This window comes from Galendromus occidentalis, unplaced genomic scaffold (assembly GCF_000255335.2).
Source record: "Galendromus occidentalis unplaced genomic scaffold, Mocc_1.1 scf7180000077231, whole genome shotgun sequence".
Classification (NCBI taxonomy): Eukaryota; Metazoa; Arthropoda; class Arachnida; order Mesostigmata; family Phytoseiidae; genus Galendromus; species Galendromus occidentalis.
Window position 1 is genome coordinate 568599 of NW_003805219.1, and position 25068 is coordinate 593666.

General features: G+C 51.9%; 1 protein-coding gene across 1 annotated transcript; it reads left to right on the top strand.

Annotated features, from left to right (window-relative positions):
- The first annotated feature begins 239 nt into the window (after positions 1–239).
- On the top strand, positions 240–24652 carry LOC100897440 (semaphorin-1A). Its single transcript, XM_029111078.1, has 9 exons — positions 240–282; positions 20749–20842; positions 20939–21267; positions 21403–21423; positions 21576–21680; positions 21890–22918; positions 23689–23968; positions 24076–24313; positions 24412–24652. Exons 3-9 carry the CDS (start codon positions 21021–21023, stop codon positions 24430–24432), a joined length of 1941 nt encoding a protein of 646 aa, XP_028966911.1. The 5' UTR covers positions 240–282; positions 20749–20842; positions 20939–21020; the 3' UTR covers positions 24433–24652.
- The last annotated feature ends 416 nt before the right edge of the window (positions 24653–25068 follow it).

Below are 25068 nucleotides of genomic sequence, written 5' to 3' on the forward strand. Positions count from 1 at the left end.
GGTGGAGGCAGGATCGTCTGCCCAACGTGAATGAGCGAGCATTCATCGTTTCGGAATTCAAAAAGATTTTTTTCTTCGCCTATCGGCCGTTCGTTCAATCGGTCTCTCTTTCACCAAATCGTCTGACTGTCTCTCAGCTCGCTGTTCTGTAGCCGAATTCATCAATGAAGCCTTCGAGAATTCCTTCACTAGCGCTGCTAGCCATCGTCGCCATCGTGTGTCAGAAATGCAACGCCGCTTGGCAGGACAACCTACCCCCGAAACTACGCATCAACTCAATTCGTGAGTAGTCGAAACCTTGATGTTTCTCCCATGTCACTTGTCTTCATCACCTGCCGCGATGATAGAGTGCTGTCAATACGAAGGGTAGGGGGAAATTCCGCCAAATAAGTATTTCGTTCCTATGAGTAGCATTACGGCGGTCAGCGGCGGACTCGGTACGCCTGGAACTCCGTTTTATCATTCCGTGTTTTCCGTCAACGAAATTCCTCGGGTATAGATCGATGAATGTCGAATATTCTCGAGCTTAGTGATTCGAGGGATTCGAGGAGCCATTCCGCGAACAACGGTGAAAATCCGCTCACATTTGACGATGGAGTCCCCGGGGAAAAAACAGTCGCCGCAAATACTCTCAATCACCCAATCGAATTAGTGATTGGAGAGACGAGGGGTCAGGCCCAGGACACCAGGCCACATTTGCCTGCGGTCGGAGCTCTGAAGCATCTCACTCGGTCGTGGGGGATTGTGAATGCAACGAGAGCACCCAGGATAGAATCAAATTGACAGACCTGCAGAGCCCTGAGGGATGACCGTAGTTTGTCTACTGCCACTCATCGCTGTCTCGGCGTGCGTGTGTGTGTATGGAATTCGTTGGCGAATGTACAGAGGAGATGAAATCCAATTGTGGTCTCCTTCTTCTTTATTCGTCGTCCAGTCGGGCGGGCCTGCTGAGGCGACTGTCCCTCGGAGCGAGCATTCATTTATCTGTATATATCGTTCTTCATCTCCTCACTAAACTGTTCTTTTCCACTCGGACGACTAATCCACCCGCTTCCCGAACAAGTCCCGCTCTTTCGAGCTCCGCTCTACGAAGCAACAACACAATAAGCAAATGAAACTTATCCACTCTCGAAAAAATCTGATTACGCGCTCTCGCTCGCTCTCTCCCGGTCGTTCAGTGGTTCGTGCCCGGTCCAGCGACTTGACCATGCCGCGCCGCTTGCTGATGAGTTGTCAAGTTGCCGAAGAGCGGGGGTAGGGGGAGTCAGCGAGGCAAAAAAATGTCAGCGGTCGGATCCGACCGTCGCGTTCGGACTCCGGGAGTTCGACTATGCTGTGTCCCACCAAGCGCCGCATATACAATATTCTCCCCATCTGGCAAGCGGTTGTCATTCTGTTGGCTGGACAACAGAACGACACTCACTCTTGTCTACTCTCTGAGAATAGCGGGTGCCTGCCTCGGCGGTTGCGGCTTAGTGATCCGGAGGCAGATACTCGACATCCCTCGATAACTTGATAACTCCGATGGTGAACACTCATCGGGAATTTGAGCTAAACACCCCGAAGGAGGGGCCGTCACTTCCTTCATACTTCTATCGAGAGAGTCTGGAATCATTTGGCGGAGGGATCGGAGATGCTTCAAGAGGATACGCCTCGCAATTCTGATTCCCGACTCAAGGAGACAAGCCCTAATGAGACCGATGGACGTCGTCGGAGGATCACTGAAAATGCTGCGGTTCTTTTCTGAAAGAGGGACGTGACCCACGGGTTCAACTGAGCCCGAGCGTCTTGTTTTGTTTCTCTCCTGTCGGAAGTTATCTTCTGCATGGATCTCGATATTCTAATCAGAAGACTTTGCTCGCTCTTTTTCGTCAGTCTTGGAGCCAGAGGCGGCACGCTCGCCAGATATGGTTTCTCGGCGCGGGCGAAACGAGCAGCCAAGAAAGGGGACGAGGAAAACTGTCTCTTCCTCGGTGTCCCCGCTGACATGAACACGACCACAAACAGCCCCATCAACGGCATCGTTCGTTATCTGAAGATCATATCTGCGGCAGCTACTGCAGCGAGTGCACCGGCGAGGAAGAGATCGACTGACTCCCGGTTGACTTCGTGTACGGTGAGATACGAGCGAGCCAGTGGGGTGACGCTGTCATCGTTAACGCCGCTGTGGCGGTCGAGGACGTGTACCTCATCGAGGCGCAATTGTCCCGTAACGTGTACGCCATGGTAAAACTCTCTCGCAAGGGCCACTGATCCCATTCATCCAGATTTCAGAGGGTTCTCTGTTCACAACGATGTTTCCTCTTTATTACGGCGATTGCGGGTCGGTAAGGTTGGAAAAAACGAAGAGGTAGTCTTGGTTCCCTCCTACGAGGAGGAAAACGATATCGAATTGAGAGAGGTCTTGGATTATTCTCCTATGTTGAATGACCGTTGCCGGATACCATGAGTCTCTGCTCACATGACTACACGACAAACATTGGACTTACAGCCGAGAAAAGGTCTCACACGTCTGCTTCGTTAGCGTTGGTATCTCCAGCTCACTGCCACAATAACAAGATCGACAAGCCAAGTTGTCAATCGGATTTGGTAGCGCAGGCTCTCCTGGCTCTACCAGTAGCTGTCATGTTATCTTGACAAGTGTTCAGCCCGTCCGATTTGAGCTGCTGTTCGATAAAATAAGCCACGGTGGGCCGCCGCACCTGTTGCCTGATGTTGTCTCGGATTGATCCATCATCAAGGAATGGAGGCATCCAGAGAGCCAACAATAATATGCAAGCAATGAAGTTGACTGAAAGCCAGATGAGAATGGTCAGGAAGTAATGAAACAAAGTTCGATTCAGCGCACCCGAGCTCAACGGTCGCAGTAGCCTGTTTGTCCATTACTCGGTCTGGCATCCTGACTCCTTGCTGATGTAGTTCACAACAGCGGTGGGCCGCTCGGGTCGAATCGACCGTGCGGTCTGAATGGTCGATTGAAATCCAAACAATGCCATCAAATTCCATTCGCATTTACCTTACCGTTGTCCGCAACTTCTTCATATGATTTCTCCTCGAGATTCCTCTTTCCTATCCGTCGCTTTGAGAAATGCCCACTGGAGTCTGACAGTCAGTCGGCGACTCGTTGGCCAAATCGATGCTCGTCTTCACTATTCAAAATCAGTTGACGGAAGCCACTGTCGCAGCGGGGCTCTGGATGAGCTTCGGACAATCAAGTCAAGAATTTTTATCCTTCCGCCTCGTGAAGAGCAGTCTTGCGGGGATGTGGCTCTGCGAAATAATAAATCGGATAGCCGATAGCGAGCTCGCAGTCAGTCAGATCGGGATCGGTCAGGGAGACGATGACCGTTGAACTGACTGAGAACAAAAAACGGCTACGATCGAGTCCGCTCTTTGTCATCGACCTTTTAGCGAGCGAACCTCACTCACTCAATCGCCCGGTCGCTCAAGCGGGGGGCGTTCCTACATCGAAGTTGCTCACGATGTATCTGCCTACAGATAGCTAGCCGATAGATCGGAGCCCATTATTCTGATCAATCAGCAAAACGGCCACGCTGGAAATTTCTGAGAAGGGAAGAGCAAGACACTGAGCCGGAGAGGGGTATCTGCGAGCAGGGTCCCCGGTTCGATGTTTCGATCTAATCATTCGATGCAGAGATTACCATCGTCCCCATATTAAATTTCTCTCCGCGACGTCGATGTTTATCGGAACAAACCCCGTGAGCCGTGACCATTTATCGAAAGCTGTATCGGTTCATTAAAAACCCTTTAGATCCTAATCTACTGAGAAAACGGCTCAATGCCCTTATTTATATGGTCCGCATACTGAAAGTCAAAAAATCTGGAGCATGATGAACACCAAATGATCATCATTGATGGGTCCTACCCTCACACATTTTCTCGCTCCGAATCACGAAGAAAACGACGGAGGCGTTGAATATCCGGACTATCGGAAGCGGACTCGCATCCCTACGAGAATCCGCGATTCTAGACAAGTCTCGTCCGTGTCTTCCGCCGGATTTGTGTCCCTTTCCAGATGCAATCGAATGTTATCTCGCCGGTCATGAGGGAAGAAATCGATGGCGATGCGCTCCGAAACACAGGCTTTGACTTGGAACAGTCGCTAGAACTCATTCGGACTCTTCTTCTTTAATTGCCTTTCGATGGATATCCCTCTCCGCATGGTCCGGCCTAACGATCGCCGTCCCGGAGAAGGTCCAGGGGACCTTCTAGACCTTGTTCGCTCATCACGCATCTGCCGTCGCCAACGTGGAGAATCGAACCGATTCGCTCCTCCAGGATAGACATCACCGGATAATGACGGGCTTTGAGCGGAGAAAAAGGGGGAGGGGCCCGCTATCGGAGTGCGGGGGATGGCGATCGTAACCCGGGGGAACGCGGAGATGCGGCACAGGGGAAAAACGGCACGATGGATTCAAGGAAATGCTCGGAAATGCCACTTGGGGAAATGTGGCGGAAAAGTCGCCGCTCCTCGATCCTCTAGCTTCTGAGCATTTCCTCCGAAGAAAACCTCATCAATATGGGCTTAACTTGGGCTGGGAGAATCTTGGCTCGACGGAGGGGCATCACAAGGATCCCTGCTTCCTCTGACAGGGTTTGCTCGAGGGACATAGGGGGCGAAGATTCGCGAATCTTAGTGGACAGTGGTCCTGGGTTTTTTGAAGCCCAGTCCCTCTCGCCTTCTTTCGCTATCCTCGACAGAGCAGCCCAAGTTCCGCGCGCTCCCGCAGCCAGTTGATGCTTCTTCCTTCAGCTTAGCTTAAGACTTTAAGCCTTTCATCGCTCTCGGGCGGCAGCAGCTTCGACGGAGACGACGAAGAAAACAGCGCGCAATGCTCCAATTCGGGCACTCCGGCAATTGGACTCCGGCGGGACGAGGCCGCAATCCATCGTCTTTTCCACGCTTCCCCCTCCCCGGAGTCTGAGATGAGATTTTGGAGTGCTAATTATCTGCGGGTCTCATTATCTATCTCGGAGCGCGCACAGATTCCGGCTTTCCCCGACCGCTTCGGTCCCTTCGTGAATCATCAATATTCATCCCAACATTTGCCTGGACTGTGAATCTTCTCAGCTCTGTTTCAAATAGAACAGTAGAGAGTTTTATTGGAGGGACTGGTCAGACCAGTGAAAAACATGTGTTTAATGGTGAAAAGATTCGCAGAATTCCATTCAGCAGAATTAGACACAGGTGCGGATTTGGACTTCGTTCTGAAAATTCTCTCATTCAAGGAGGATATTCTTCTGGAATGAAACTAATTAAAATAGCAGAAGCATCAGTCATCATTATCATCTCTTAAGCGATACCATGGTGACTAAACGACAAGTCTGACAAAGAATATGTACAGGCTTCACCGTACGTTGTGCCCGCCCGGCATGGTTTCGCGCCATAGTCGCGCCAGAAGATATCCGTGGAGAATCATTACTCTTAAACAGTGAAAGTAGGACTATGCTCGGAATACGAAAATTGAATTCATTTCCATGGATTTCAGCGGGACGCCGATCTAAGCCGATCGGCGAGAGACATCTACTCTTGTCGCTTGGAATTCCTCGAGCATCGGGAACATACGCACGGAAAGGAGAGAAAATGGTCGAGGGGCACGATGGGATGGAGGATTTGGTGCGGATTCGGAGGGGACCGAGTTTGACAACCGAGAGAAAAAACGAACGAGAACGATTGAAGCAGAATTCGGAATATTAGACTTGTCTGCTTCAGGCGCGGATTAGAGTATCCGCTCTCGTTTGCATGAGAATCGCTGCCCACCACCACCGAGCGTACGGCCCGTCCTTCGTCCGCTGGAATCCGCTGAGCATATTACTCGCTTTCAATCGCTGAATTTCGATTTTCCGTTGGACCGAGGGAAAAATCTCCATTCGGATAAGTCGTTCGGTGGGTCGACGGAATCGATTCTCGCTATTCATGGGGAATTCCTCGATCAACTAATTCTCTCTGGAAGCGCAAGAAGTGTTGCGAGACAGACATCATTTCTCTCACACTCAGAGTAGACCCGGGGAACACTCGAATAGAAGTTCTGCTCTATCGAATTCATCGGGCGAATTGTTTGGAATAATTTCGGGGCGATATCCATTCGAAGTCATTAGTTGTGCGTGCTGAATATTTTCTCCCGATCGTCGTCATACGAACGATGCGAGAGAAGTGTTCACACAGCGGCATGACAACCTCAATCCCTCTGTTGCCTGTCGGGGTCTAACCCCCGAAATTTACATTTTCAAAAGCTTCACCTCTCTTCTCGCCTGACTGTTGGGTGCTGGCGGGCCTGCTTGGTGCGTTTCTTCCCCGAGCTGCGGCGGTTGGCTTGGTCGTCGACGGCGGCGGCGACGAACTCACACTCTGCGTGTTCTACACCGATGAACACAGAAGTGCTCATTATTAAACAAAGCTGTCTGTATGAGTGGGCGTTTATTTAAAGCGCTGGCTTGGGTTACAGCCGATGAAGAATAAAAGGGATCGACTGACATCTACTTCAAAAAAGAAAAAACACTCCTCCTTGTACGACGTCTCGACGCGTTTTGTTCACTGGTCAGACTCCGACTCCCCGACAAGAGAGTTCCGTCCACTTGTCGACGAGCTCAACGGTCCCGACTAGCTGTCTGACGGTCGATCGGGCTCACGGACAGACGCGCTAACGGACTTCATTGTCAGAACAGGAGGAGAAAGATCGGCGGGAGAGGCTACGCCGCTCCGCGGAGAGTTTTCCCCGGGGTCGCGACCCAGAACCCTCTGATTTTGACATGAAACATCGGGAGGCACGCGCAACGAAAGACGATTCGTTCGTAACCGGACTTTCTTCTCCTCCACTCGGCCGTCCTCCTTCCGCTGCTCTCCCCCGGCGCGCTGCTCTTCCTAATAGAGGTCGGTTCGTTAGGGATCGGGGAAGAAAATTGGTACCGCTGTCTGTAACGAGTCCGACAGACTCGCGAAGCCAATCGCAATCGAGTCTGAGGGCGAGAGGAATCATTTCGGTGGAGAGAGGAGATCGACTTGGGCATTTGTTTCATGAGACGTTACGTAGTGTTTCTCTGCGATTCCCAAGCCGACTCCTTATTCAAATCGTGCGCCTCTGACGCGAATGTTTTCGTGTGTTGTGTCGTCTCCTGAAAACGAGCGCTGCGCTCGATCAATGTTTGGATAACCCCGGTCCGACGCCTCCGCGAAGCCTCGATGCACTTAGCGCACCCCGAGCGCTCGGCTCATCATCATGCTGAGCATAATGAATGGAAATCTATGCGTTGTGTGAAGAGGAGATCTAGCTGCGAGTTCCATTCTCCGTTTCCTCTGCGCTCGGCGACACTTGAATACACATGAACTTATGACAGCCGAAGACGGATCGCCTCGTACACGAAGACTCCGGCGTAGATAAAGTGAAGTCGGATAGCTGGCGTCGATTGTTATGCTTAAGCTATATATAATGTCGTCGCGCCACGTGCTGCTCGCGCGGCCGATTGTGAGCGGGAAAATTGAGCGAGCGAACGAGGAGCTAGGCGAAGGGGAAGGGGCGAATAGACAGAGCATAACTCCGAGCGGATGAGAATGGACTTTGGGAGAAACGAGGAGCAGTCTGGCCTGCGTTCACGGCTGAAAAATGCGTCTCGCTGGCCTTGCCGCTCGATAGCTTCATGCAGATGTTCGGCTGCGAGCGAACTCAGTAAGAGCAGGCGGGCGCCCGCGAGAGGGAACGGACTACGGGTGCGGGAAGCCGCGCGTAAACTCCGCGGTGCCCGCCGACGAGGATCTCTGTAATTCCGCTGCAGAGGAATGTGCGGTCAGCCGGATGGACGAGAGCTCATTAAGGCTATGTGTATGGATGCCGCAGTTTCTTTGAAAAAAGTTAACTCTACGGAAGGAAGAGAGACAAAAAAAAGAGGGCGACCCGAGTTTCAAACTAAATATTTCATTGACTGAACTTCGTCGGGCGCGCTCATACTAGGGTCTATTCATCTTCCGCATAGCACGTACATAATTATGAAGATGGTTTTTGCGCTCGAGCTTGAACTTCTTGGAAGCTCCCCATGAACTTTTGGCAAGCTTCGTCTCGTCCCGGCGGCGAGACCCGTCCGTACCTCGAATTTTCCTCGGACTTCGAGAAATTTTCGGAAGAACGTGCAAGCGAGCCACACCGCAGAGCCGTGCTCTCCGCTGTCAACGCTTTCCGACGGAGGGCTAGGTCTCCTTTCGCGGAAGACAAGGAGCATTGATCGGAATTGGGTGAATGGTGAACGATCGAGCACTCCTTTGTGGTAATGATGTCCGGGATGAGCGAAGATCCGAAAAGGATATCGCTTCTGTTTGCGGATGGCTATTCGAGAGATAGCAACGTTTCCAAGCCTGGGATTCAATCGGATGAAATAAGCTTCGCCGTGCGTCGACGCCATATCGTCACGTATCGTCTAATGGCACAGAGCTGTCGGATCCATTTGCAAGCGAGCGTCACTGGCTCCTCGGAACTCTTCAACTCCGCTTCAACTCCTTTCCGGTCGATCTGCTATCTGCGAAGCTCCGTATTGTTGCTTGCAGACGAGACTAATCGAACAAGCATCGATGCGCGACTCCGGGATCATCGAACTACAAATCAAAGTGGTCGACGCGTCGAGAATCCGTCTGCAGTCTCTATGCGTACACCTCCCCCGCACGCGAACGAATCAGGAATGATTCGAGGTGAAGGTTCGTAGGACTGGGAAAGATCCCGAATGAACCACTCGAAGACCGGAGCAGATCCGACTGAGGCAATCGCTGAAATTGTTCATTCTCTGGAGTACTCGACCGGTGGGTCGTGAGTCAGACCTGTCCTCGGACGCCTTCCGTTGAGATTTGCATTCGCCTTCATTCCCTCATCAGACATCGGCAACCTTTATCGGTCGGCAGCCGATGGCTAAGCCGCTGAGTTGATCACTACCGATGTTTGACTTGGGATTTGCATGAAGTGCTACAGTTCCGGGGAAAGGAGCGCCGTTCGAGGGGTCAGACGGCGGGGTCGCTCGATGAGGGCCGCTGTGGCGAGGGACTCGCTCTCTCCTTCGGAGTGGCATCTGAAGGGAACTCACCACGGTCAGAGAAGCGGGATCGGGGGGATGGGGAGGACAATCCAGGAGAATCATCGGCAGATACTGAGCCTTTGAATGGGGTTTTCAAGGGATATGGGACGCAAAGGCCCGCAGCTAGACAAGGCAGGATATCCAGTCGGAGCTCATTTATTCCTCCGGGTGGGCTTCTCCTGCACGGTTGACTAGCCGAGTGGCTTGCTGGAGCGCTCGCTCGTTTTACCAGGTCCATTGTGCTCGATGCCACGCACTTCGTGCTGCTGCCGGTGTGGTAGTCCTCATTGGCTTTATCATAGTGACTGCTGCTTATCTTTATTCATTGCTGCTGTCAAGCCCCATGATCATCAGTCGAGCCGAACCGAGGCGCAAAGTGCATTCTCAGTCTTGTCCATCGAGTGCGACGGTCGTCGTTGTCGGCGTTGCTCTTATTGTCATCCTTGAGGTTCCAAACGGGCTTTTTGCCCTTCCAGCACCGAGTTCACTTCTCGTTCGTGGCACGCTCTACTGCCTCCGGTGCTCTCCCCGCGGAGCTCTAAATAGAACACCCGAGGATCAATGAAAAATGGGAGTCCCGATGCTCGTCGAGAATTCCGATCGCTCACGAGGACTCTGCACGTTTTTTCCGTACTCCCAATCAGTCGGAAGATTCTTCTAACGAAGCCAGAGATACGAATCTCATTCATTTGTCTTCGAGGAATGATCGTTCGCGCCTCGCGGCGTTCGCGATTGAACTGTGTGACCACCGTCGCGTCGCCGGCTCAGATTTTATGCTCAGGCTCCAGTAGCCAAAATGCTCATTTCGTGCATTATTACCAACGAGATTCAGATTGCGATAAACGGGGTGCGTATCGAGCGGCGTTTTTTATTTCTTGCGTGCTTCTATTATCGGAAACCAATGAAAGGCAGCGATCTTCTGTCGAAACAGAGGCGTAGAGGTATCGTCAGGATTTATTGCGTTCAGCGTCTCGATTATGGAAGTTGATGCAGAACTGCGGAAAAGTCCCTCTCATCGCGAATTGTTCTGAGCCCAAGACGATTCCGAGATGACACAACAAATAAAAAAGAATGAATCGAGTCAAATCGGGAATCGATTCCGATGCTCCACGCTCTCATTCGTCTTCTGTTCCCGTCAGCGTGTCTTCTTCACAAATGTTGGTTTTCACGGCTTTCTAAGCGCACGAACAGCCACAAACTAATCTGACGCGCGCTCGAAAGCGGGAGAAAACAGGGGTTACACACGGTGTAACAGAAACAGTTCTTCGGGAGCAGCAGCGGTACGAATTAAGGGGAAATAAATTGGTTCATACACTTATAATGACGCAGAATGGCCTAATGGACGTCGTGGTGCTCCTGCTGTACTTTGCGGGAGAACTGCTGACGCCAGCTCTTGAAATTGTATTATACAAAGCTATCCGAATAGTTTTCAGTCACCTCATTTCTTCAGTGTGGGACCTAATTTTGATGACCGGCATCATTAAATTAAGTTGAAGCGTTTTCTGCTTCCATTCTCCGTTAAGGAAGACGAAGGCGGCCAGTTTTTAATATCTGCTCCTCATCAGGTCAGCAGGGCTTGTTTTTTTTCTCTCCGGATTCGTCGCTTACCGCAATTGCAGCACACTCGGCACAATGCTATTGTGGAAAACTCTGCGAAAGTGAAGGCCAGATGGAAATCTCTGTGCAACTTCCATGTGGAACGGCAGAATAATGGAACTTGACCGACTTCGGCTGAACTCAGATATAAGCAGGCTAATTCGTGAAAACGCGCAGCCGCGGATTTGAGCTGTTTGCCTTCGGAGTGAATCCCGGCTTGACCGAGCGAAATATTGATGGAGGCGCGTTCTGTGAAACATGGAGCGCTGGACTCGCATCGATGAACGACGATGACTCGGAAAAGCCAAAGGGGAGTCGATTAGAAGTTTAATTTTCGTCGACGACACATGCGGGAGTGGAAGCTTACTCAGAACTTGCTTCACCAGCAACGTAGCTTCCGTCGTTAGATTTAGAATACGAAACGAGGTTTTTCTAAAGTCTGTAAACACGAGAAATGCTCGATCAGCGTTTAAGGCCGGCCGAGCATCGTTCCAGGGTCAAAGTTTCTGCCCGAGAACGACGGAGACATTCCCCTTAGATGGAACGCAAGCGAATTTCCCTGCCTTCGACTGCGCATAGAGTTCGCCGTGCGGTGTCGCTTGTCGATGGCCCGTTACCCAGACGGCCGGGATCCATGGCTTGAAAAGGAAGGGATTTTTGCTCATTTTTATGCTAACCTCTCCTCTCCCACTCAACTGGGAGGCTGCAAGTCTTTGACGCGGTAAATAATCTAGCAGGCTTCAACAAAGAAGCCTAGGATTTCCCGTGCTATATATTCGGGAGTCGAGGGATCCACGAGTGGAAAAATCCATTTAGAGGATACCGAAAGGGTTTCTCCATGCTCCGTTTTCTCCCATCCCTTCTGAACACCGGGACGAGGAGTAGATTTCGGCATTGATGAATTCGGACTCTGACGGCGCCACAGCTGCTCGTCTCTGTCCGTTCGACTCTCTAAGCGCCGTTCGAGCAGACGGTCGCTGCGATTTTCGTTACCCGTCGACCGTCTTTGCTTGCCAAGGTTTTTTTCTTCATGTACTGTGGATAACAAATGACTTCATTCAACTCGGAGCGGACATTGACATATTCAGGGATCGGAAGGGGCAAACACAGACAATACGGCAGCCTGCCTATCCAGCAATTACCAACTCACAAAGACCATTGAATTCTATTGATCGGGAGAGATACGGCTCCGAATCTGCGGGTCCAGAAGATCGGATGAATTCAATGTGATTTGATGATGAAACCTTGATCCTCAGCGGGCACGGCTGTCGGTTGATCACTTTCGAGGTCTCCGGGTAAATCTCAGGTTATTTTCCTAGAGCGGCTCGGAGTCTGATCCCCACCTTCGGCTGAAATGTTGTCAAGTGAGACCGCGGAAAGCTCTCTAGAGCTGCGATAGCGATTCATTTGGAGGACGGGAAGCGCAGCGTGAGGAAGCCGCCCGGTCCGGAAAAATTGCCGGAACACCCGTCCACGTCTTCTGTTGAATCTGGAAAACGCTTCCCTTAAGGTTCCCGATTTTCGGACTGCCTGGTTGGATCTTCCCGGGAGCGACGGGATTCCTACTGGCAGCTACCTAGACGAGCAGAAAGCTCGTTGTTCTACGAGCAGGGCATTTCTTATTCTCTACCCTCGGACCCTCCCTCAGAAAAAAAGTGCACGATCCCGCCACGGAGTAACGGCACCAACAGTCTGATAAGGGCGCCAAGATGAGAAGACGAGTCGCCTTTCGACTGACTGACTGACTGACTGACTGGTTGCCTGGCGGCGGACGGGTAGGCCAGCCGAGCTTCCCGCCGATCGGGCATCGATAGACAGACAATACATATCAATTTCGAGAGGCGATGGAAAAAAGGCGTTCTAAATCTTCATTGGCTTCAACAGCTTTCGGAGACTACGATGAACAAGTTTGTTCGCAAACATTCTGGAAAGCTTCTTGTTCTCCTGGGCGTCGCCTCCGGCCGCACTCCTTTTTGTTTAGAGCCGCTTTCAAAAATAAATCTTCGATTCCGTCCCGCCTGTTTGACACAAACAACACACACCGAAGTACAGACAAGCATCGGACAGACGGACATCCAACCGACCAACCAAGCGAGTAAACCGGAGTGGACAAGATGTAGGCTCACCGGAGTAGACAAACTCGCAAGCACACAAACTTTGGAGCATTTCAAATATAATTTCTCTTCGAAGTCTATATCTATCCGAGTAAGCATCCGCCGTGCCCCTCTTTACTAAAAAAAAAACGAATGGAGCCCGTCACCATGGCGGGCGGTGAGATACGTGTGAGACAGGGTAGCTCTTGATCGGAGGTACATAAATGCGGAACTATTCTTCCCTCATCGATTCGGGCAATATTTCAAAGAAGCGTGGATACACTCACCCATCGGTGTCGATATGACCAGCGCCGCCGCGAAGAAGCAAATTGCTCGAATTTGACTTATTCTCGACTTTTCGCCGGACGCTTAAGCGACCATTTCTCCGCGCATCTATCCGGCGTATAATTCGTTGAGCGATTGCGCAATTACGTACTTAAGACAACGACGAAGAAGGCAAAGATTCATGCGTCGACTGAGTCCCTTAATTTCGTTTGTAGCTCTTCCGTTCGGCGTGAGGCTTTCAGCTCACCTCGTGTGTCTGTCTGTCTGATCGTCGGTCGTTGTGTCCGTTTGATCGACCGTTCCCTGGCTTTCGCGTGCGTCAGTGAGCGCGACCGCTTCACTAAGTGGACGCGGAATGGCTCCTAGGAAGCTGGCGCATAGGCGGATGAATGGATAAACGAATAAATTGTCGCCTCGCCGTCCGGATCGGCTTCCGAATCTTAAATTTTTGAAGACCGTGGCAAACACCGGATGATAATGCCTCGAAACCTAGATCCGAGCAGCCCGATCGGAGTCGATTGCTAGCACCACGTGCAAAGGATGAATTCCCGAAGCGGCAGACTAATCTTCCCGAGAGAAGAATCGGTCGACGGGGGAATCGTTCGAGGAATTCGAGTCCTCTCGCTTAGCCACGTCACTCGTTTGAGTGCACCGCAATATGCGCCGCTGCCCTCAAATCGGTTCCGGCTACTTGCATGCGGCTCATATAATACGAAAACGGCAGCAGTAGCATCAGCAGCGGAGGCGGCGATACAAGCCGGTGGTTCTGCAACCACCGACGCCGCCGCGACTGCCGTATAATCATCAGCGTAATGTACATTAAATTTATGGCCGTATTAGACACATGCATCGCGTGTGTTTTAATTACCAGCACACACCAATCATCCATCCAGCCACCCGGCGGGCAAGTCACCGAGCCGAGCAAGCCCCTGGTCAGGCGGCGGGTGGACACCCCGGCCGGCTAGGAAAACAAGCGACCCAGCGACAAAGCGACACACCGGCCGGAGCTTACCGGCAGCAAGATACGCACGAAGGGGGGAAGGGCGGCGGACTCCCGGAGCGAGTGAACGCGCTCCGAAAACCCGTATGTTTCGAGCTCCATTGTGGCTTGTAGCTCGAAGTCGGTGCGCGGCTACAAACGAACAGACGAAGCGAGCTGATAGGGTGGTTGTTTCGGGTGCGCACGTGCTTCATGCGCGGCATCGAATGAATTGCCGAGTGTGAAATGCGTGGCGTTGAATCGCTTCGTGAACGCTTGTTGAATCACGCTTCTCACTCTGGCTGTTGACACGACCACGAGTTAGATTCCGATCTCGATTCCATCGTTCCCAATTCGTTGGCCGTGGATGCAAACTCGTGTTCGGTAGTTCCCCCGTTCTCATGGAGGAGCTTTCCGAGCGGACCTCACCTTACCTCGATCCGCGTGGATATCGAGAGTGGGAAGTTTAGGGATCAGCGGACTTTCCCATCGAGGGAATCCGAAGAATATGAAACGCATCGCTAAGCATCGAGATCCAGTTTTGAATATTTGACGCGTAGTCTGTGGAACCTCGTGCCGGATGTCAGATAGTCGGAGTGACAGACAGCTGGCTCGTTGATTAACTAGTTACTCCATTCGTCAGTCGTCCTTAGGCCCGTTGTTTGGTTGTATGAAGGTTCATTCTGTTGGTCTGAGTCGACTTGAGCTTCCACGGTGCGTCTGATGGTTCGTCAGCCAGTCAGTCAGTCAGAGCATTCCCGATCCCGCCTAATACACCTCTGTCTAACCTCAGATGCGAGGATCCATCCGGCGGTCTCGTGCCGCCACACAGTCGATAGAGGGTGTGGAGCGAGCTGTGAGAGTAGGGAAACTATGAAAGACAGTGTGCGAAGACTGATTGCATTTGAAATCCGATCCTTTTATGGTTCCATTCCTTCGTTTATTCACTCAGTCATTCATTAATTCATCTGTCCGGTCCCTTTCGAATCGGAGCTCTGGGCTGATAATTGCATTATAATGTCATCACGGATTCTATATCAGCCGAAAGCCGAGCTGGAGAGCGCGGCTTTAGTTTCAAGCCTTTGGGCTTACTTGCCTGTGCTGATCCGATCGGACGAGGAGTCCGGGCGTCATACACTCACACAGGCGTCTCTTTACCATCCGAAGCCCCTTCGGAGAGAGGGCGTGAGAATAGTCGGAGGCCTTGTGTGATCTCGTTCGTTAAGGCTTCGTTGATTTGGTAATTCGGTTAGTTTAGATAGGGATGAGACAATGTCTAATTTGTTTGAATTAACTCAACGCCACCGATGGGATGGAGGGGTCCCCGGAGATCGCAGCACTTCGCTGCAGGGCTCTGTCGGCTGCTCGCCCGGCAGCCGCTCGAAGCATCACGTCGACTCTCAGCGTTGTAAGCCTCCCTCCGACATTTTGTCTCCACCAATCGGAGCGGATTCTGAGCTCGCGTGAAGAAAGAGATCCGATAATCGATTCCGACGATGATCACATGAGCAATGCTCTATCGGAGCACCCTGTGCACGGAGAATACGCTTCTGGAGCTTCTCACGGCGGGAAAGGGTGGGAAATCGCTGATCGGAACGGAGGAGACATAATATCCTCTAAACGGCGGCAAAAAACATTCACACTGTTCATCCTACGCTGGCGTTTGGTAATGACCGTCAACGGCTGGAAGGAAGAAGCTGAAAGGTGTTCCAGGGGCCTCCGAGAGATGAGGAAAAGTAACGAAAGCACGAGAGCTACATGTTGGAGGAAGAGGGAGCGGCCGCGGCACGACGACCAGAGGTTGCCACGCGCTGCTCGGTCGATAAACACGCCGAACATTTCAACGAAACGCTCTCTTAGCATGCTCACTCCGAACATCATCAATTCGTTGTAGCTGCTCGCTCGTATGGACTGGCGTCGATTGCGCTGCTCTCGCAGAGCCAGAATCATCATCGGAGCGAGCGAGTTTATGGGAGGGCGCCGCTCAGAGAGGCTTCTAATGCGGCGTCTAACAATGAGAAGCTGCAGCTAAATTAAGGAGGGAGGGGAACGACGGAGAGCATTCCGCTGCTTTCAATCACTTTCTGTCACCCGGGACAATTTCCAACTGAGTAACTAGGAAAAGAGGGATGCCACGAACAAGTAGTCTTCCGAATGACAGCCACACCAGAAGCTTGTTCGCTGCTCGAAGCCGACGCTTCGCCCCTGTTCTTTCTGGCTCACGACAGTGGGAACAGAGTTCCACAGAGTATGAATAGACAGGAAGGACTCCCGAAGCATTGTTAGCAACCGAGCAAACCAAGACGACGTCTCCGATCGCTACGGATGCTATTTATGAGCAGACACTCCGCTTATTTTCGCCCTCATCGGAGATCCGAGCGAACGCGTGTTTCTGTACCGTTGGATGTTCTTGATCCATTCCGTTCCGGACAAACTCCCCGATTCCGTCCGGGTTTGCCCTCCCGAGCTGAATAGACGTCGCTGGCGAGTTGTGGAACTCGCTCTCTTGCTCCTCGCTCGAAAGCTTGAGGCACTTGAAGCGCAAGCCTGTGATGGATCGTCGAAAGGACGGCCGCAGGACCCACCAGCCGGCCGACCGAGCAGCTACGCCGAGAAAGACGGTCATTGGGACGGTTGGTTGGCCCAGCGCCGTGCTGCCGGCCATTTTATCGTATTCCATTCTGATCGTTCAGCTCAACTTGGCTCGTCTTGAATGTTATCTCGCCCCGTCAATCGCTCCTTGCCCATGCATAAGCCTCTCACTGGTCTTTAATAGCGATTGGAACGACGGACCGACTGACGCTCGGTCGGCCGGCCGGCCGGCGTGATGAGCTCATCTATTCAAACAGAAACATTCATAGGAATCGCTCCGGAGCAGTCTTGACTCGACCCGCGGAATTTCGTGTGGTCGTACCTTTGTCGACGACATACATAGATCGGCATCGGATCCGTCCGACGCCTACTCACTTGTGCACGCTCCTCGAGAGCCGTTCCGGACATATTTCTCCCGCAGTGTAGGAACGGACGAGTAGGTACCCGATTTTTTCGGGATCGGGAGCATGGGAATGTCCGATATTTATCCCCTTTCGAATTTCCCTGAGTGAGTGGAGTGAGCTCGCAATCGATGCGTGAGCGGAAAAAATTATCATTGGAGCTGGGACACGTCGGAGATTCTCCCTTATTCTCCCATCAAAAGCAGTCTTCTGCGTGGTCGCTCATTCCAACTTTTTTTCGCAGACAGAACCTCAATCGAATTCTGTGTCGCCGAGCGTCGTCATTCCACGGCGATTGCTGTTGCTCGGAATTGGCGAACTACGATGCGACCGACGTTTTGTCCAGTTTACCTTCGCAAAACAGTTCCTTGGTGGTCCTCCTCCGTGGCGGAAGAGCACGAATTAGAGAAATTTGTCTATCTGTGTGTGTGAGCGAGAGAGAGAGGAGCTGCTGCTCCTAATGGGATGATCAATGCGCTTTCTTCGTTGTATTAGTCGACATTTCAGTTGACGCCGGCCGCCGCCGCCGTCAACGTTCTCATCGTAATCGACTTCGGTAGTCGTTTCGGTGACTCGTCCGGAGGGTCACCTTCGGACCAACGTGGACATCGTAGTCGCGTCCTTTTGACAGATCGTCATTCGAACCCAGCGACCAGCGACCATAGAATCGTCGGCAGGCCGACTTCTCCGTGGACGAACGTCTACGTGACTGATATTGCGACTCATATATTGCGATCAGTTCGCAATCACGGATTAGCACACCGAGAATGTCGATGATGTGAATGACAATCGGGAGCCGACTTCCAGCTTGCCAACGATTCCCCATCCATCGATATTCTCGCAGAAAGTCGGGAGCCAGTGTATTTAATTCATGCCGCAGGGAGTCGGAATGTCGTACCGTCGTGTGTGAACCCCATCTTTCCGACTCGGGATCGCAGCATCCGTGTCGTTCGGGAGAGCTCTGGTCCCGCGACAGAATGTGATATTTTTTCTTTGCTTCCGCGGTTTTTCTCTTGGCGGCGGAATCTCCAGCTAGGCTCGACTGCATCTCACGCGGTTTGCAAAAGAGGCCTGACATCCGAGCTCCCAGGACGCGTTCGTTTCCCCTTTCTATCTATCTTCCACTCTGTGAGCGCGAAGGGTAAGCGGTGACATTCTATACTGTTCCCTCTTCCTTAGCCGTCTGCCCACCCGGCCCGCCGGCCGGCCGGCCAGACAGCCACCCAGCCCTCGTGTGCAAAGTCAGCCTCCCCCGAAAGTGACAGCGGGCCTCGTACGAAATCTTCGGAGAGCGCAGCGTCGTGACGTACGGCCCTGAGGAATGCGCGCGTCTGAAGGATATTGAGCTGGCTTGGCTCGTAAAGCTGCAAGGGAGCGATCCGGTGCAAGAACGAACGAATTCGTCCGCCCGTTGACTTGCTTGCTCCCTCGCTCGCTCATTGTACTTGGGATCGAGCTACTGCAGAATATGCGCGCTCCAATCCATGCTCGGGATAAATCTGAACGGATCGCTAACGTTGACGACGAGTGTTTTCATGAGAGTGTCCAGTGCAAGCGAAGCAGGGTGTAGGATTATCTATCGTCCGCGGAAAACGCCTCACTGCGGTTTTTACTCTTCCGCGATAGCGAGTGCGTCCTGTCCGAGAGCATCAACAGTCAGGCTCCGTGAGATCCTGTCGAAACCTGAACTCTCCGCGCCGAAACTTCTGGACGATAATGGTCCGGAGCACCAAGTTTTCCTGTGGGAATTGAAAAGAGACCCGAATATATTCAAGTTCCTCTCACTTCTCCGTTTAATATGAGTTGTCCGCCGTTTCCCTGTGTAAAATGTGAAATGGCACGCATGCTTCATCTCTTCCCCTCATCTCATCCATATATTCAAGCGGAATTTGTTATGCTGGCAGCTCGACCGTTCGGGTGCGAACCTACCGCTCACCCGACCGCCGGCCTGCTCGCTCGCCCATCTTTCCGAGCAGCCTCTTGAGCGAACGTCGTTCCTTCGAAGCTCCCCGTCGGACGCCCTTGCCGGAGCACGTAGAAGAAGATACGTTGGTATAAATACACGAGAACAGCAATATCACGTATCGGAGAGCTCTTCGCGTCATTCCGGAAGTTCCTTCCTCTCCTTGTCGTTGATTTGAAGATTGGATCTCCATGGGACTCGTTTGAGATCGATAGTTCTAAGCTGATTCTGTGCGATTGAAAAAGCTGCGGGAGATCCGTTGGATGTAATCTGAGGAATTGGAACAGAGTTCTGCATGAATAAAACTCGAGGAGATTCCGCCTCTTTTTCTGTATAGCACGACAAAATCCGCTGATCCTGATACTTCGCGGGGAAAGGGGGGGGAAAGGAACGGAACCTGGAAATTCTCAATGCGAGTCCAATCGTTGCGTTTCGTTCCGGGCTCGAAGCTGCTACTGACTTTTTAGACCTCTGGCTCGACCATTGACCGAACACTGAGCAGGACCAGGGGTCTCGTTTTTTCGTTCGCGATACATCTGGAAAAAAGAGATGGGAGCAGTTCACGGACCGAACCAAACAAGACCGACTCGGGCAACGCAATACCTCGGATGACGCTTCGAGGATCGCTAGAAGTTCTTCGTCTTCTATTGGCTCGTCTATTCCGCTAAAGAGTCTGTTATGAGATATAAATAGTTGTGTGGACAAGCGACGATATTTACGATGAACATCGATGCAGCAAGTTCAATGAGCAGCGGCGACTCGGCCGAAGATGACGACGCGACGTCGACGGCGGCAGCCGATGTGTCCATCGATGCCGACTCCAAACAACCATGAAGTGGAAGCGTGCAAATGGAGTCGTGCCGTAATCATTTCGACTCAAATTCTTTTCTGGATCGATCCGAGTCCCGAAAAGTTATTTGCCGGGGAAGGTTTTCGAAACCGTTGAACATCCCAGGGACGATGTATCTTCTCAGAGAAACTCTTCTCACTAATCGACCACTCGAAATTTTCCGCCCTGTCCTGCGATTCCGTCGTGAAGTTCGTTGGACAGAGGCATATGATGAGAGGGGAAAGCGCGGCTCGGAACGATGTCACCTGCTGCTACATACATACGTGTATCGAAGAAAGTTCGAAGCCCCGCTGATGTGTGATTGTCCGATCGGTGTCTCCCCGAATTCAGTGCGGCTCGGTGTCTCCCTGAATTCAGTGCGGCTCGGTGTCGTGGCCTACATAAGCCCGAAGAGACGATTTGGTGGGCGTTCAGACTATCGTCATCGACGGTGCAGGCCGCGACAGCTCGGAGTCCGAACACGCTAGAATCCACTCGCGTTTGGTCTATGTTGAAGCTGGCGACCCGCTATCCCACCGAGAAAATGACGACGGACACTGCGATAGCGGTTTCTAATTTCAACAAGACACCTATTGAATCGCTCGGCCTTCCCGACCACCGTTGCGTGGCACAGACAGCTCTGTATCGATCCGCGGGACTCCTATGATGAGAACGCGATAGTTTTCCGAGCAGAGCATAATGTCGTGAATTATAAGATGATGTTCCATCGCCGGCGCCAGCGACCCGGAGCACTTCCGGGAGACTCCGTTCCCTTGGCGATGGCGTTCTCCTGACCCGTATTCGGGGCTCCTTCGTCTCAAGAAATTCTTCCTCAACTCGGAGTTTGGACTCGATACGATCTTCGCCGGGCAGCGCTCTTGTGATCCTCGACGAGAAATCGAATAGCCTTGATGACGGTCTTTTTTTGTGTATTTCAGCCGCGGATCGTTTGGTTCGGTTCAAAAGTGAGCAAGATCAGGATCATTTCCGATTACTGGATCACGATGGGGACTACCTCCTCATTGGAGCAAAGTAAGTATGCTGTAGCCTCGCCGTATTGCGCCAACGTGCCCATTTGTCGTCCGTGAGAGAGCATTCGTGACGCATGATCTCGATTTCTCTTTACAGAAACACCGTGTACAACGTTTCGGCTTCGACTTTACAAGTCCGTCGGAAAATTGAATGGAATTCCTCGGAGTCCGACATCAAAATGTGTCGGCTCAAGGGCAAGGATGAAGCCGCCTGTCACAATTACATCCGAGTGATCGCCAAGAAAGCTCACGATCGAGTCCTGATTTGCGGAACTAACGCTTACAAGCCAAAATGCAGAGACTATGTTCTGGTGCCGAGCGGTAGAGACGGCCATCAAAATGCCGAGTTTAGCCTCACAGAAGAAAAACCCGGGGAGGGTTTATGTCCCTACGACCCGAACCACAACTCGACATTTACGTTTGCCGGTAAGTTTTGGGAAAAAAACCTCAGGAAGATTCGATCACTGCCGGGATTCACGAAGCTTCAAGATGAATATTTTCTGGAGCCACGATTTCACTAACTGACTAACCTCTGCTTCACGCTGCTAACCGAATAATCAGCACCACTCGGCTATCGAACAGGTAAATAAGGAATTTATATTTAGACTCGAATCGGGAATTCGAAACTGCACGGCTAGTTGACACTTTCCTCGCTGCTTCTCAAGTTCTCCGGGGGGAATATCAACTTCGGATCGCTGACTTGATCAGACTGAGACGGAGCTTCGCTGTTTCAGACGGTGACCTGTACGTAGGAACAGTGGGTCAGTTTTCCGGCGCGGATCCCCTGATCTACCGGAAACCACTCCGCACCGAGCAGTTTGACTTGAAGCATCTCAATGGTGAGTCCCGACAGCAGCAAAAGAGACCGGAATCGATCCTCGGGAGATACGGTCACATTGCGGATTCCGTTCGCAGCTCACACTGTACCCTCTTCCGGGACGATAAAAAAAACTCTACGCCCCTCTGGGAGTGAATCTAGAGGAGTGGAAAAGGGGAGGGGGCGTTGCGAAGCAAGCAAGGTCTCACGGTCGTCCGCTATTCATTTCAGCTCCACAATTCGTTTCTTCGATGCATATTGGATCGCACGTATACTTCTTCTTCCGGGAAAGCGCGGTGGAATTTATCAATTGTGGAAAAGCTATATATTCTCGAGTAGCACGCGTTTGCACCAACGACCAGGGAGGTCCGCACAAATTCAAGGAGAGGTTCACCTCGTTCTTGAAAGCCCGTCTCAATTGCTCGATTCCGGGTGACATGCCGTTTTATTTCAACGAGCTCCAATCGACGAGTCCTATCGTCGATGGTTCGTACAATGGCGAGCGGGCTCGACTCATTTACTCGGTGCTCACCACCGGCACGAACTCGATGTCTGGTTCTGCAGTGTGCGCCTTCCGGGTCGACGACATCGATAGAGTATTCCACGGACCTTTCAAGGGTCAAGAAGAGAAAAACTCCAATTGGCTGCCGGTCATCAACTCCAAGGTTCCTGAGCCCCGACCGGGTCAATGTGTAAACAACAGCAAATCGCTACCGGACGTAACCCTCAACTTCATCACGAATCATCCCCTCATGGACCAGGCTGTACCGTCCTACTTCGGTCGACCGATCGTTGTTCACACCGGATTCAATTACCGATACACTTACATCGCTGTCGACGCTCAGGTCGAAGGCGTGAACGGCAAGATGTACGACGTTCTCTTTATTGGTACCGATCACGGCCACGTGGTCAAGGTGGTCAACGTTGCGTCTCTCCGCAAAGAACACGAGGGTCCGATCGTCGTAGAAGACGTACAGGTGTTCCCGCTCGTGGGACAGACTCAGACACCGGTGCCAGTCACCAACCTGATCGTCCAACGTTCTCCCTATGAGCAGAAATTGATTGTGGTGAGCAATAGTGAAATCCAAGGAATTCCTCTGTTCCACTGCCACCGAGCGAAGACCTGTTTCGATTGCGTTCGACTCCAAGATCCGTACTGTGCGTGGTCGAATGAAGAACGAAAATGCACACATAATTGGCGGAGGGATCGCGACAACAGCGTTCAGAGCATCGAGGAGGGTCTCGACAAGAGATGTGGTCGTGAGTATTTTTCTGCTTCCCTATCATGACTTGCTGAGATAAATCCATGCGCTTCCTAGCTGCACGTGATAGCGCTCACCGAAAAATTATCACTTGAATTCGATCAGCCTCTTAGCTTTTTCGTTTCGCTAATGCTGGTAGCACCTGCAGCATGGTTCGATTGAGTTATTTATGATTCGCTTGATTTGCTAGCATTATTCCGTCGATGCGAGCATGCGAGCATGTATTCATTTTATTTTTCGTCCTCCCTCCCTCTTTTATGCAACCCGGTTCCGAACCTCAACCAGTCGGGAATCGTGGAACGCTCGAGGAAATAGTAGACAACGGTGTTGACGAAAGAGATACGCTCTCTGAAACCTTGGTGGCCAACCAGAAGTCAGAGAATCAGTCCGAAGAACAGCGCACAATCGGTCCGAGCCCCGGTCGGGGCTTCCCTTCGGTCGGAGCTCCTTCTTCCAACTCTTCGACTGCTTCCCCCACGACCCCTTGCATCCCGTGCTCCAAGTCTGCTCTTGACAGAAAAACTGCATTGTACTTCGGTAACGGCTTTTCCTCTAACGCACGTACAATCGATATGATAGGCGTTGTCTGCGACTCAATATCTTTTTCTCGGCTCTCCGTCACGAGATGATTGTGCAACGGATTTTTTTTCCCTCAAACCTGAAACAGAACTCTCGTTCATAGTCTCCCCTGTGCTTCTCGCATGGTGTACGACGATCGTCGAACGTTCTTCCGACATCGGAATAATGTCGTTCCCTACGCGCTTTCAGCTCCACCGAATTCCGGTGCGATCGTCGTGAACCAGGCCGAAACCGGGAAAGATTTGGATGGTTTCGAATGGAAAAGCGAGTCCGAAAGGAATCCGAACATGATTCAGACGGCTGGTACATTTTTCTCATCATCCCGAGTGTATTCCGCGGAGACCCTCGCTATTTCTGTGACCACATCGATTGTCACGTCTCTCGTCCTCGGCTTCATCGGTGGATATATTTTCGCGAGACGCTGCAAAAATGAAATGGACATGGACAGCGGTCCCGAGGACTACACGAGGTAACATCGGATGCGTCGCCTCTCTTCGGAGCCGAGTTGCGGCTCCTAGTCTGTCTGCTTTGACTTCTCGCGAACGAGAAAATCATTCCCGAACGTTGTCCATTCAGGTACGTCGACATTCAGAGGATGAACGGACTCATGGCCCCTGATCTGGGCATGGGAACCTATGGACACCATGAACTCAGTTACGCACTGCCGCCAGTTGGAGGACCTCGGCCGATAAATTTAGTGCTAAACAAGAACGGCAAGCCCACGAACCATTTGTCGAATCCAAATGCTGTACAAATGAACAACATGGCCGCGCATCACCAGGCCACCCTTGAGAACAAGACCACCTTGCAGAAGGTAAACTAGTTCCCATCACGTGAGAGAGGTCCTAAGAGAGTGCATTCCGCTTGCTGGTCCATTCCGTTCATTGGAGTTAATTTGTTCGCTTGTTCCAGGTAAAGAAGATCTACCTATAGCCCACCCCTCCCATCCCGCAGCCCATGTCTCCGATCTACGCTGATCCAGACAACGTTGAGAGATACGCCTGAGTCCACCGAGTGATCCACTTCCGACGTTGGGAAGACTTTCGTTCGTGAGAGTCTTTCGGGACGACTCTTCCCGAAGCCGACCAGACCAAGGTTGCAGAGACTGTCGCACGGAAGGTTTCGGGAGAGCGAATGGAAGATCAGAGCGTACTCTCAACAACCCCCTTGGAAAACTATGGGCAGCTGGGAAAGACTTCTTCACTTTCTGCATCAGGATGGTCGACACGCTGAGTGCCGATCCCTACAGATCATCATTTCATTAACACTATCCAGGGTCCAGATAGGAGGAAAGGAGAAGGAGGAAGATGAAGAAGTGACGCAAGAGGAGCAGCCAAGACGAGGGAGGACTCCCGCCTTCCCGATGAGACGATATCGTACCAAAAAGAAAGAATATTCTCACAACAGCTACGAAGGGAGTCGACGAACAGACTTATCCAGTGAACACCGCCAGAACGTTGGTAGGAGGCCTTCTCGTAATCGAGATTTTCGCAGTATTTTGAGATTTATAGCTCGCCGGACAGACTCTTCAACCACGCATCCTAGTGGGCGACTCCGAGCCAGGGTCCA

Bases quoted from the DNA above. Each gene is read 5' to 3' on its own strand.
- LOC100897440 (XM_029111078.1), top strand. From the start codon at position 21,021: ATGTGTCGGCTCAAGGGCAAGGATGAAGCCGCCTGTCACAATTACATC. The intron at 21,681-21,889 runs GTGAGTCCCGAC...TATTCATTTCAG, and splicing joins TGACTTGAAGCATCTCAATG to CTCCACAATTCGTTTCTTCG. The intron at 23,969-24,075 runs GTAACATCGGAT...TTGTCCATTCAG, and splicing joins GGTCCCGAGGACTACACGAG to GTACGTCGACATTCAGAGGA.